Genomic DNA, 12,862 nt, shown 5'->3' with positions numbered 1-12,862 from the left:
GACAACAGACACCGAACAACCTTTGCCTCGTTTAAGAATCTTCTTGCCACGATCGGCGACTCTTTGAATTTCAAACTCGGCGTCCTAAACGTGTCCCCACCCGGTAAGTCAGCCACGCTCCCTTACGCGCCATCGACAATTATTATGTCCTTTTTCTTTTTGTCTTAAGTATTCCCACGCTCCCTAATTTTCTCACATGACTTTTCAAACTTTCACCAAACCAGACATTGCCGCGTGGATTACACTCGTGTCCGAGTTCGCGTGCCTTAAAAGCCTTTGCCTCCTTTTACCCATTTCTCAAACTCCAGTCTCTCACTTCTTTTTCTCTCAAGCTCTTTCTTTCTTTCTATTTTGCTTGCACTCGCCGGAGATCTGAAAACTTGAGAATCAGATCTTGGACTGCAAGTTACACAGAGATGTCATCACCTGCGACGTCGTATTGGTGTTACAGATGCACGCGCTTCGTTCACATGTGGACGGAGAATAATCTCATCTGCCCCTACTGCGACGGTGGGTTCATCGAGGAGATCGAGACCGCACCTTCCTCGGAAAATCCCAACCGTCGATTCGCTACCTCCGCCATGTACTTATTCGGATCCAACGGTCAAGATTCCGACAGAGCCCCTAGTCCAGTCTCCCGTCGGAGCCGCCGAAGATCCGGCAACCGGTCGCCGTTCAACCCGGTCATAGTTCTCCGCGGAGGCGCAGCCGAAACCGCCGGCGAAGGCGACGGAGAGAGGCACAGCTTCGAGTTGTACTACGACGACGGAGCCGGTTCGGGGCTCCGGCCGCTTCCTCCCACCATGTCGGAGTTCCTGATGGGCTCGGGATTCGACCGGTTGCTGGAGCAGCTGGCCCAGATTGAAGTAACCGGGTTGGGGCGGCCCGAGAACCCACCAGCATCGAAAGCCGCGATAGAGTCTCTGCCGACGATCGAAATCGGCGGCTGTCACGTTAGATCGGAGTCCCACTGCGCAGTCTGTAAGGAAGCGTTCGAACTAGGATCGGAGGCTCGCGAAATGCCGTGCAAGCACATATACCACTCGGACTGTATCCTTCCCTGGCTGTCGCTCCGAAACTCGTGCCCGGTATGCCGGCACGAGTTGCCTAGCGAGCGAAACGAGGCCGAGATTTCGGAGGACGAGGCCGTGGGGCTGACCATATGGAGGCTACCGGGAGGTGGGTTCGCGGTGGGGAGGTTTTCCGGGGGCAGAAGAGCGGCGGCGGAGAGAGAGCTACCGGTCGTTTACACCGAAATGGATGGTGGGTTCGGGGCGGGTGGGGCTCCGAGACGGGTTTCCTGGACTTCGAGGAGTAGAGGGAGGGAGAGTGGTGGGTTTCGGAGGGCTTTTCGTAGTATGTTTTCGTTCTTGAGGTTTGGGTCGAATTCTTCTGGGTCTGAATCTGGGTCTATGAGCAGAAGTCAGAGCAATTCGGGTTCTGTGTTGGGTAGGCAGGCGCGGAGACGGAGCAGAGCTTGGGTTTTGGAAGATCAGAGTGGGAATGGAAGGTGGTGATACTTTGTTCTTGGGTACAAATTGATGACAATTCCTTTCGGTTTCTTCGATATATTTGTTAAATGGGAACTATATGTAGAAGTCAGAAGTCGTTTTTGCTGTAAATAGCATTGAATTTGGCAAGATTTTCGATTTGGTTCTTTACCGATGGTAGCTGCCTTTCAAGGTAAAAAGAACAAAGTTTTCCATGAAATGGAGGCTGAGCAGACTTATTATAAGCACAATGTCAGTTTTGCTGGCCTGAAAATACAAGGTATATTTGCTAGTTACCAGCTTGAAGGCCATAGATGGAAGCAATTCTTTATTTCTTTGTTCTAATTTGTTGTAGACTTTAGCTTCAGTTTTTATGTAAAATTCTTTATTAGACTGCTGTCTGGTCTCTCTCTATTTGTCTCTCAATCTATGTTTTGTTTGAACTGCTGCAAATGGCAGTTGGATTGATATTCAGATGGTCCGAATGATTAGCAGATTTGTGAGTGATTTGGCTCATTTGCTTTTCTTGTGGCTGATGAAGAATGCCAACTGCCCCATGACCAATTATGAGTCAAACGTACACATTTTATCTGTAGCTGCTGCCTCATAGCCTCATGCTATTGGATCTGCCTTTCGGCAAAATGATGCAATGACCAAAATAGTGGCCTTGTTGACTACTCTAATAAAGGCTACAAAAAGCAAAGCACTTCGCCATGTGCTTGGCTTTTGAGAAGGGGTGGTTCTTTACCTTTTACCCCATGAAAACCACTAGTGGCCTTGGAACATGTGGAGCTCAAGCAACTCAAGAAGACCACCCATCTTGACCCATGTGTTGTGTTTTGATAAGTTAGTCGAGAGTTGTGTTTTGAGGCCGCAAAAATTAACCAATTTTGACCATTTTTACCTCTTTCTGAAATCTACTTCCTATATAACACACAAGTTCAATTATTTTTGTACTCGGAGCAACTTTGTTTTGTTTTTTGTTGTTGTTTGTTATGTTTTTCGCAGATTGTACAAGAAAAGGAGCCATTTTGGTTTTTCTTTGGAATGATCCTGACATGTCAGCTCTAACTGTGAGTCTCTTATGGCATGTCAAGATCAGAGTAGTCGTTGGTAGTCCAGCTATAATATGATTTTAACGGGTAAATACGGAATTTGATTTTTGTTCTAATATCAGTTTCAAAATTGTGCTCATTTCTAAAGTGACTTAGCAAACGCCTCTTCCATTCACCTTTTTGGGTAAAAAGCAAAAAGGAGGGTAAAAAAAGGTTTATCAAACAACTAATTTTTGCAATGTCCCTTTAATTTATTATTGCATTTGCAATATTTCCCTTTTGGCTTTTGCAGCCTAAAATGACAAATTTTCATAACAGAAAATTAAAAAAAAAAGAAAAAAGAAAAAAAGAAAAGAAAAAAAAGGTGAGTCATTTTTTTAACTTACGGAAGATAGTTTTGTAATTTTTTTGCGGTGGAAAGAGGATATGGCAACTCCAATGATAGATTGAAAAAAACACAGTAAAAATTGAAACATTGAGAAGAGTATTTCAAAAATAATAGCATTTAAAGGAGGTTAAATGTATAGAACCCTTTTAATTTTGTTCTTGTAATATATCAAACGCCCGTAATTTTAGCATTTTCCCATTCATCTCCGCTTCAAATTCACCATTGAATATGTAAGATTACTATTGGATATGTATGATCCACATAGGTTTTACTCTATTTGTCATTTTGAAAGTGACTTCTTTACAAAATTTAGCAGATTAATTTAATTATTTAGTGACTGACGCAATAAGTGCGCTCTACATAAATAGTAAAGAAATGCTAAAGCATCTACTGTGGTTCTTTTTGAGTCTTTCTGTGCTAACCTGGTACCATTTTTTTTAATAAAAAAAAGCTACAGCTTAAAACCGGTTCTCTTTCTATTAATCTTTTCTTTTTCTTTTTTTTTTTTTAAAAAAATGTATCAAGTCAACACATAAGGATCAAAAAAAAAAAAAAAAAAATCACAGTAAAAGCTTTAACATTTCTCTAAATAGTAAGGTCGGTTCCTAAATAATTAGACTGAAAAAGTCATGTTCCCTATGGCCCATTTGGTCATCACCAAAATATTTTAGTAGGTAGCCTCTTATCTTGGCACTAATTAAATTATTGGAGTTAAATCAACAGCTGTGCTTGTAGATACGAAAATGGGACAGCTCACAGCTGGGTCTTCACCAACTTTGAGTGACGTCTTCAAAGGTTAAACATGGAGAATCATCGTTTGGGTTGGAATAGGGAGGAGACTTTGTCGCCTCTGCCGACCACCACAATCGGTTTTGTGCGACCAATTTCCCAACAACCTCAGAGTGAACCTCAACTAGTTCTGCTTGATTAGTTCATTTTTATCCATAAAAAAAGTACTTTTGGTTGTATTTCATAGTCAATTGGGTGGAAATGATTTTGCTTCCCTTGTGAGGTACGAGTAAAATGAATAGTAGTAATTAATTAATTTTTTTTTTTTTTTAAATAATCAATAATATCATATAACATTCAAAAGATGTATGAAGAACCAGCTGGTTGGACACGGTGCTTCAGGCCAACACAACTTGCAATAGAGAAGAGAACAAGCATAGTTGACCTCATCCGGTGTGTGTTAATTGATGATGACTCTGATATTTTAGTCGGTATTTACTTGAAAAAAAAAATAGAGAGAGTAAGAAACTTAGAAAACTCTTTTGTGGTGGTAGAGAATGAATGGTTTCGTACCTCTCAATAGGCTCGTTTACTTCACGTCATGGCATCTCTCTCCTCTGCATGATCCCCGCCACGTGTCTCTCTACTATTGGGCAGTGCTTTAACTAAGCGAGGTGTTTGGATACTAAACTTAACGAATCATATTTCACTTGTCATGTTTTACCTTTCGGCCCGATACGATTCTGACAAATTAATGGTATTGAATTAAATGTCACCTGCTATTGTTGCAGGAAGGTAAGGTATGACGTATGTACCAAAGTGTGACGTTGTCTAATATTCTACTGACAATATGAAAAGTGATTAAAGTGACACAATATAATTGGATGACGCAGCTCCTCAAATTATGCTTGGGCATTATTTGCTTGTAGACTTGTAGTGTATCTTACATATGGAGCTTAATTAGATGTATCTCGAAGATGATGACTCACTTTGGGAGATTATTCTTGAGTACACACATGTCTAATCCATCCGTATAAATTATATATTTAACACTTCCCAAAAGTCAAGTTCATATTTATTACAAGCTCACAAGCTTTCTTGCACATTAGATTTCCCACTTCATTGATCTTCTTTATGGAAATGGGAGCATTTTTCAACACTATAGAAAAAGTGTTGTAGTCTTGATAATATACGGTTCTATTTATTAACGTGTTTTTGTAATTAAGTATTTTATGTTGTTAATTTGAAAAAGTGGTAGATGTGATATAAATGTGTAAATTATTTTTGTGTTTGGGTAGTTTGTTAATATTTTTGTTTTAAAAAGAGTAAACAAAATAAGAAAAACAAAAATGATAACAAATGGAAGTGTTTATGCCAAAAGAATAATAATATAAAAAAAAAAAGAAAAAAAAAAAGAGGAATATTGGGTGTTTATGATTATATAATAATGGCATATATAATTGATTTTCGTAAAATATTCTCAAGGTCTACTCCGTGGAGTTGGGTAGATTAGCCATATCCAAAGAGTGGCAAACTATGCGGCTCATGGTCTTGCTAAGGTAACTGTAAAACAAATCATGAATAGAGTATGGATCGAAGAAATTCCTGCGGTATCGGTGATGTTGTAATTTTAGAGCAATCTACTCTTGTTTCATAGAGTATTAGGCTTTTTTGTTCATTTCTAGAGGGTTCACTCTAGCTTTCCCAATTGGATTGAATAAAAATCAAAGTTATAAAGATTTTTTTTTTTTCAAAAAAAAAAATATTATGATATTATATCAAATTTAAAATTTTAACTGTTATTTTCAAAGTAAATAAGTAAGATTTTGTCGTATAAGTATTTATCATCTCTGATAATATAATATTTATTATTATAATTATGATTTTTATAATTAAAAAATAATAAATATAAATATGATTGAATAATTAGCTTGAAAAGATTTTATATGATAAAATACCGTGTAAATTAACGACTTGCAAGTTGCATGTGCTATAAAAATATCGTGGCTTTTTCAAAAAAAAAAAAAAAAAAATAAAATAAAAATATCGTGGCAGCGGTTGGACTCATAGCAAGCCGACGTGGCACACCGTCTAGAGCCTCCCAGAAAATAGATTACAGACAAACATATTTATTAACATTCAATTAAATAAATAAATCCAAATAAATATGAAACGGTTGGGACAACGACAGCGTTATCGGCAACCACAGATCAAACGTAGGAACCGAAACACACATTGTACCTTCGATCTCTCCCATTCTTTTTCCAACAACGCGATCTGTAAGTGTTACCTTCCTCCTGCATTTCCACTCTGTTGCAATTTTTTAGTTTTCATTTTATCTTTTCCTCTTAACACGTACAGTCTCAGCAATTCTTCAAGTTTTGCTTACAATTTTCCTTTCTTTTTCGGGAATTTGTGCCTGGTGTGAGTGTTCATTAAGTGAAATTAGGATAATGATAATGTGGGTTCTATTTATATGTAGTAGAAAATCCTGTCTTTATGCGTGTTTCTGGTTGTAGAGTAACTCAACGAATAAGAAATTGGGGTTTTTGATTGAATCATTCTTTTTTTTTTTTTTTTTTAAATTTTGATCACTGAATTTTGTGTTGTTACTTGCATGATTTCCTGTATGTATTAGGATTTAGGAAAGTGTAAACTTTCTGATTCCCACCCCAGTCCTATATGGATCACAATTAGGAAAGTGTTTCATTTAAAGAGGAGCTCTGGTGCATGAAATGAAAATGATGCTAGAGAATGAAAGGAATTATTGTCTCCCTTTAGTCAATTTCGGTGCTCCCATTCGTCGGTTAGTAGACAATGTCGTGGTTATTTTATAGATGCTTTGTTTTAGAATTGCGGCGGGACGCAGTACTAAAATCATAGTCTTTGAGGGATCAGCACTCTGGGACCCATGCTTCAGTAGTCATTACAGTAGTGCATGTGCTCAGAAGGTAATGTTTTACTTATCTGGGAGTAATGCTTCAGTACTCCGGGAACAATGTTCTCAGCTCTTACATTACAGTTGAGCTTTGGACTTGTGTGCTCTTTTTAATTACTTGGTCAATGGTCTGATGAGTCATGCTCTTGATATTAGACGTAATTCACCATGCGTTATATGTTTGTGAAGATTGTATTTCGTTTTGAATCCGTTTGGTGCATCTGGGTACGACATTGTTAATTATGCTTCCACCAACTGATTGGTGATCTCCATACATAAGATTTTCATCTCCATAAATGTACTGTGTGAACCTATAAGACCATGTTACATTTTTGTTTAGGCATGAGTTGCAGGTAGAAATATTGGAACCTACAAGTATAAAGTCTCTCACGTTAGATTTCACAACATAATAGATTTTAAAAAATCTATTGTATTTTGACCATCCAATTTCTTCATAAATATGGGTGGGTATGCTTTCGATTTTTAAATTAAGAATCTTGCCAGTGAAACATCTTACCCATGTAGGCATATCTTGTGGGTGCTAATATGTTATTAATAATGTTGTACTAGTATAATTAAAGAGTTTGAGAGCTGGTGCTTGGGTTTGAGGATCAGATTCTGTTTTACAGACATTTCTTGTCTATGCATATCTGATGTGGAAATCTGGAGATATCTGCTGTTGTCTGAGACAAGTTATATGCCCATACTCATCTCATGATGAGCAGAAACGACTTCCCTTTTAGTTTCAACAGCTTCATATACTGCAAATATCTTTTGAACATCAAGCACTGCCTGGATATCAATATTCTCTTTTGATTGTGCTGATGCTTGAATTTCTCTGCTTGAATACTCTGATTTATGACGTGAACGGAAATTCACTTGAAAAATGATTCTTTGACAAGTCAGTTACTACTTGATACGGATTACTATGCTTTTACATTGTTGATGTGTTTGAGTTGAGCAACTGATAAATACGATTGCTGATTTTCCATGTTCTATGCTTGAGTGCCACTCAACATTTTGCTGGTAATTTGGACAGTTGGCTTGACACCACCTGTTTAAAAGTAACATCACTGGTCTGATTTTCTTCTGGTATTTTTTTGGGAAGCTTGTGGGAGATACTAATAACTTGCATGAAGTTTAATGTATATAAACTGAAGGCAAACACTTGCTACTGGCATCTGAGGAAATCTGTTGTACACAGTGATTTTGTATCTAGCAAGTTTAGTTGATTCAGTTAAGATTCAGAATGTAAGATTGTGTTTAATCTGTGTGAAGAAGTAGAATTTAAGCTGTTTCTACTTCTTGCAATTCTATTCTCTTACTGGAAGATGATTGCAGGATCATTGTGTATCCTATTTATGTATTGATTTGGTGGAACTTACTTTTATAGCTAACTGTTAGAACTTACTGATCCTTGTATTTGGTTTAGAACTCAAGTCAATAATGTGCTAAATCCTGACTATCTGGGGTGGGCTACACTTGAATTTAGCTTGTGTTAGTATTACATATATTCTTGTAAGATTTCAGGTTTTGTAATCTGCTAGACATACCATAGGACTTGATATATTTGAGCATAATCTCCTAATATCCAGTATATTCTTAAGGAAGAGGAATTTGGAACCATGAGTTTTGTTTTCCGAGGGAGTAGAGCAGATCTTGAAAGCGGATTTCCAGGATTTATTCCCGAACCACCTGCAGTGGTATGTCCGCATGTTACTGGGTGCATGTCTGCGTTTTTCACATACTTTTTTCTACCTGTATCTCAATTAGATTATATGTTCTGATTTTGCTATTTTGAGCTTGTCACCATACTGATTTTGCTCTTTCCTATCAGCGTATTCATACAGCTCGGCCAGTTAATACTAATTCACTTGCTTTTCTTGTCACAGGTAATGTATTCGACTGTCTTTTCTGTTCCATTACTCAATGTTTTATAAGTGCATTTATTAATCTACATCTTTACCTCTTTGTTCAACAGTTATTTTGCTTTTCATGATTTTGAACTCTCATCAGATGTCACCAAACTTTTTGGTATGTTCTCTTCAAGCATTTCACATGGGCATGTACTGTACTTGTAATTCTGGTAAGTGATTCCAAGGCATAAAACATACACATCATTTAAGCTGGTAACCCTGTTTATTCATGCATGCAGCTCTGGGTAGTTGTGGGTGTCTTTTTGATGGCCACAAGCCTTAGGATGTATGCAACTTGTCAACAACTTCAAGCTCAGGCGCGGGCTCATGCTGCAGCAGCAAGTGGCTTGCTTGCTCATACTGAACTGCGACTGCACATGCCACCATCAATAGCTTTGGCAACAAGAGGACGATTACAAGGACTGAGACTCCAGCTTGCACTTCTTGACCGCGAGTTTGATGACTTAGGTATTGTCCTTTTAGTTGAAATGTACTTTTTCTATTTGTATGATGGGGTCACCTCTTGTAAATTGGCGGTGCATATGCAGATGCCCATAGCAATGCTAGGTTTGTGGTTCCACCTTAGGTGGAATTCCTATCTGTGGATGAGATTATTTGTTCATTCTGGTGCAGATTATGATACTCTCAGGGCATTGGACTCTGATAATACTTCCACAACTCCTTCAATGAGCGAGGAACAGATAAACGCTTTACCTGTTCACAAGTATAGGGTTGCTGGCTCAGAGAAGTAAGTATACGCTTTACCTGTTCTGTTTATAAATGATATTATAACCTCTTTTCTGTCTGCAGTTATCAGTATATGGATGGCTCATAGATTATGATATCATCAATCCAGTATTGAACCTACCCTCAGTATCATCACCTGATAGAAAGTTACTAACTGTTCATTACAACGAATATTTATGGTGAAGAAGGGAATGAACTTCCGACCCCATTAAGTAACGGGGGGGAAGGATAGTAAACATGCAACTCTGGATAAATAGTTTGATTTGTTTAATTACTAAAACTGCTATTAATTTAATTTGTTTAATGACTATGATTGCTGACAAAGAAGATCCTTAGAAAGTCTTGCTTTTATTTGCACCTCGTATTTTGGAGTTTGACTAACCTGGATAAGAGGAATCCATTCTTCCAGAAATGCTTACGGATATGTGTGTGTGTGTATATTGTCTAAATTGCTGTATTCCATTAGAACTGCTGATTTTTGCAAAAAGTACCTATAAATTTGTGCCAATCTACATTGCACCGTGACAATAGTTTGAAATGATGTTTTTTTTTTTTTGATAGTGGCAGCTCATCACCGCAACAGGGGTCATCTTCTTCAGGCCCAGCTGAGGTTTTATTTATTTTTTTTCAAGTTTAATTGAATAATGAATAAGAATAAAGCATGTGATAATTGAAGCTTATTTTTTATTTTTTACTTCTTTTCAACTTGCATTTGAAAGATTGTTTGTTTTGGATGTTGATAGTTCTATCCATTTATAGTAATTACAGCATCTACCTGTAATTAAACTGGTAGGAATACTGTACAGCTCTGCCAAACGAGCTTGTGGAATTAAGTGCTCTTTCATCATTATTATACATACTCTTTTGTGCATTTTCTTTAGTTTCTAATCTTCTGTTCTGCAAGCAGACCAAGCAAGACTCTAGAAAGGCAGATGGGAGCATAAAGGGCCCAGAAGATGAACTGACATGCAGCGTTTGCTTGGAGCAAGTTAATAGGGGGGAGCTTGTTCGTAGCTTGCCATGTTTGCATCAGGTTCGTCCACTGCCCATGTTGAATCTGGTCCACAACACTACTTGATGTGTAGCACACACACTGTACAAAATCTCCAAATATTTCCAGTCTTGAAGTTTTCGTTGTTTTTTCATTACCAATACATAGGGACAAAGGCAGAAACTTAGTTTAAGAAGAGCCAGATTAGACTATTAGCAAAATGACAAAAAAGCCCCAAATTTTTTTTTTTTCCTTCCAAAGTTTGCAGGGGCCTAATACATATGTGAAATGCTAGAAACCACTTTTTTTATTCCACTTTGCTGATATACCACTGCCAATTAGTCATTGTTAAAAAAAAAAAATAATTACTAAGAGCTGTTTGACAGTGCTATATCAACAAAGTCGGATAAAAGTCTGGCATATAACATTATTTCCTCCATATAATTGAGTAATGCTATACACAAAACTTTTATCTAACCTTGCTGATATGGCATTGCCAATTAGCTTGTAAATTATTATAATTTTTTTTTTTTTTGAAAAAATGGCTGATTAACCGTGCTACATCAACAAAATAGGATAAAAGTTTGATGTATAGCATTATTCCATCCATATAATTGAGTAATACTATACATAACACTTTTATCTAACCTTTCTGATATGGCATTGCCAATTAGCTTGTAAATTATTATTAATTTTTATTTTTTTTAAAGAATAGCTTATTAGCAGTGCCACATTAGTAAAGTGGGATAAAAGTGTGGTGTATAACATTTCTCATAATAATATATAAACAATCAATAGGTTATAATTTTAACTCTTGATTTACATTTTTACTATAATCTCCCGAATCTTTAACTGTGCACGAATATACAAGATATTGCAAATTATTTTATTTCTAAAATTTATAAAATATTTCTTTTTGTTCTTTTTTTTGGGTGGGTTGGGATAGATGCAGCTTCCTTGCATGCTGAAGTTTCTTAACCCTTAATCTTGTTACTAAAATCTTTCTTACTTGATCGAACTTTATATTTTTATTTTTCATATTTCCACAATTTGGCTTGTTTTTCTGGCAGTTTCATGCTAATTGCATCGATCCATGGCTGCGGCAACAAGGCACATGCCCTGTTTGTAAATTCAGGGCGGGATCCGGATGGCAGGATAGCAGGGAGAGTGTATCAGATGGTTCAGACATCGTTTAATGACTTGCTATGCAATCCATCTGCCTGCAAATGCTTTACATGTATGTAATATATATGTATATAGTCTTCTGGATTGGCCTTTTTCCTAACTTGGGCATCTATTTTTTTTTTACCCAAAATAAAAAAAGGTTACATTTTACAAGCCCCTCTGCCATTTACTTCATTGTTCAACTAAGCTGCACATTTTTATGCTTATACTTCATGTTAAACACAGTGAAAAAAATAACTAGAGATTTCTTGTGGTTCAAATAAACGGTGAAGATTGTGCCAGTGAAAAAATAACTGGAAATCTCCTCATCTTTACTGTTTATTTGAACTATATCTCTAGTTCTTTTTTACTGGAGATAAGCCAATTCTACCGAACCCATATATTTTGGCCTCGTGAGGGAAGCAACTGTCCCACTTGCATTGTGTATGGGGTGGCATTTTTCTGTTTGGTAATAAGAAACCACATTTTTATCCCACATGACAGGTCAATCCACCATAGAATTATTATTATTTTTTTAACCAAGTATTGATTTAAAGGAGAGTTATCACTATTACGTCAGCACAATGAGATAATTGTGAATTTCTTTTTAAAAAAAAATGGTTTCTTTTATAAGTAATTTTAAATACTATACTTTCATTTCAAATTTCACTAGGTTGATGTCGTTGTACCCATCAAACATTGATTTGTTTTTTTAACATTATTATTGTAGCATTACTTTTTTATAATATTTATTATTTATTTTTGTAATGCTCCCAAGTTGTCAACTATACAAAGGAATTAGATAAGATAAAGACAGCTTACGGGCTTCCGTACGGACCTTTATTTTTTTTTTTTTTGAAAAAAAAAAAAAAAAAAAAATTACGTTAGAGAGTTGGGATCACTGATTGCGTTGCGTCATTGTCAACATCATTAATTTTAATGATAATTTCATCCTTATCTTTTCTTAGTTGTCACCCTGCTTTTTAAAGTTTTTATACTCTCAATCTTTGTTTGGTCTGAATGTCTTCTATATATGTTAACGGTTAATCTGAATCTATCGCAGGCCAGGTAGTCACTTGTCCTGTAACAGATTCTATCAAGTATTTTTTTTTTTTTTTTTTAATAGATTCTCGAGTATTTCTCAAAATAAGAAAAATTCAACGGAATCAAAAGTGCTGCCCTGAATGTAGGGTATAACTTTTTTCTTTCTTATCTACCATTTTATTTTATTTTTTATTTTTAAAAAAAAGTATTTAAATGATATATAGAAATGATAAGGAAAACTATTATAAAATGAGTAATGATTGAATATCACTCAAAGATACAACTTTTCACCACCTTGCCTATGTAGCAAGGTGGTCTCCTACCTTAATTTATTTTTAAAAAGAGTAATGATTCATTACTATTTAAATATATAACTTTCCACCACTTTGTCTATGTGGCA

At 36.4% G+C, this 12,862-nt stretch overlaps 2 protein-coding genes across 3 annotated transcripts; both read left to right on the top strand.

Annotated features, from left to right (window-relative positions):
- Nucleotides 1–250: 250 nt before the first annotated feature.
- LOC133877276 (E3 ubiquitin-protein ligase RDUF1-like) lies at nucleotides 251–1,887 on the top strand. The gene has a single exon (XM_062315516.1). The coding sequence runs from the start codon at nucleotides 417–419 to the stop codon at nucleotides 1,515–1,517; it is 1,101 nt and encodes a 366-aa protein (XP_062171500.1). The 5' UTR covers nucleotides 251–416; the 3' UTR covers nucleotides 1,518–1,887.
- Nucleotides 1,888–5,811: 3,924 nt separating this feature from the next.
- LOC133877150 (E3 ubiquitin-protein ligase SDIR1-like) lies at nucleotides 5,812–11,592 on the top strand. Of its 2 annotated transcripts, none has more exons than XM_062315395.1 (9): nucleotides 5,812–5,941; nucleotides 8,208–8,303; nucleotides 8,438–8,492; nucleotides 8,582–8,634; nucleotides 8,756–8,984; nucleotides 9,150–9,264; nucleotides 9,831–9,873; nucleotides 10,171–10,296; nucleotides 11,325–11,592. In XM_062315395.1, exons 2-9 carry the CDS (start codon nucleotides 8,226–8,228, stop codon nucleotides 11,448–11,450), a joined length of 825 nt encoding a protein of 274 aa, XP_062171379.1. In that variant the 5' UTR covers nucleotides 5,812–5,941; nucleotides 8,208–8,225; the 3' UTR covers nucleotides 11,451–11,592. The 2 variants fall into 2 exon arrangements, with proteins under 2 accessions (XP_062171379.1, XP_062171380.1); XM_062315396.1 differs by having other exon boundaries at nucleotides 9,825–9,873.
- Nucleotides 11,593–12,862: the final 1,270 nt, after the last annotated feature.

Source organism: Alnus glutinosa, chromosome 9 (assembly GCF_958979055.1).
Source record: "Alnus glutinosa chromosome 9, dhAlnGlut1.1, whole genome shotgun sequence".
Taxonomy (NCBI): domain Eukaryota; kingdom Viridiplantae; phylum Streptophyta; class Magnoliopsida; order Fagales; family Betulaceae; genus Alnus; species Alnus glutinosa.
The sequence above is the reverse complement of the archived record's forward strand: the minus strand, read 5'-3'. Positions and strand labels throughout refer to the sequence as shown.

Bases quoted from the DNA above. Each gene is read 5' to 3' on its own strand.
- LOC133877276 (XM_062315516.1), top strand. From the start codon at position 417: ATGTCATCACCTGCGACGTCGTATTGGTGTTACAGATGCACGCGCTTC.
- LOC133877150 (XM_062315396.1), top strand. From the start codon at position 8,226: ATGAGTTTTGTTTTCCGAGGGAGTAGAGCAGATCTTGAAAGCGGATTT. The intron at 8,635-8,755 runs GTATGTTCTCTT...TCATGCATGCAG, and splicing joins AGATGTCACCAAACTTTTTG to CTCTGGGTAGTTGTGGGTGT. The intron at 10,297-11,324 runs GTTCGTCCACTG...TTTTTCTGGCAG, and splicing joins GCTTGCCATGTTTGCATCAG to TTTCATGCTAATTGCATCGA.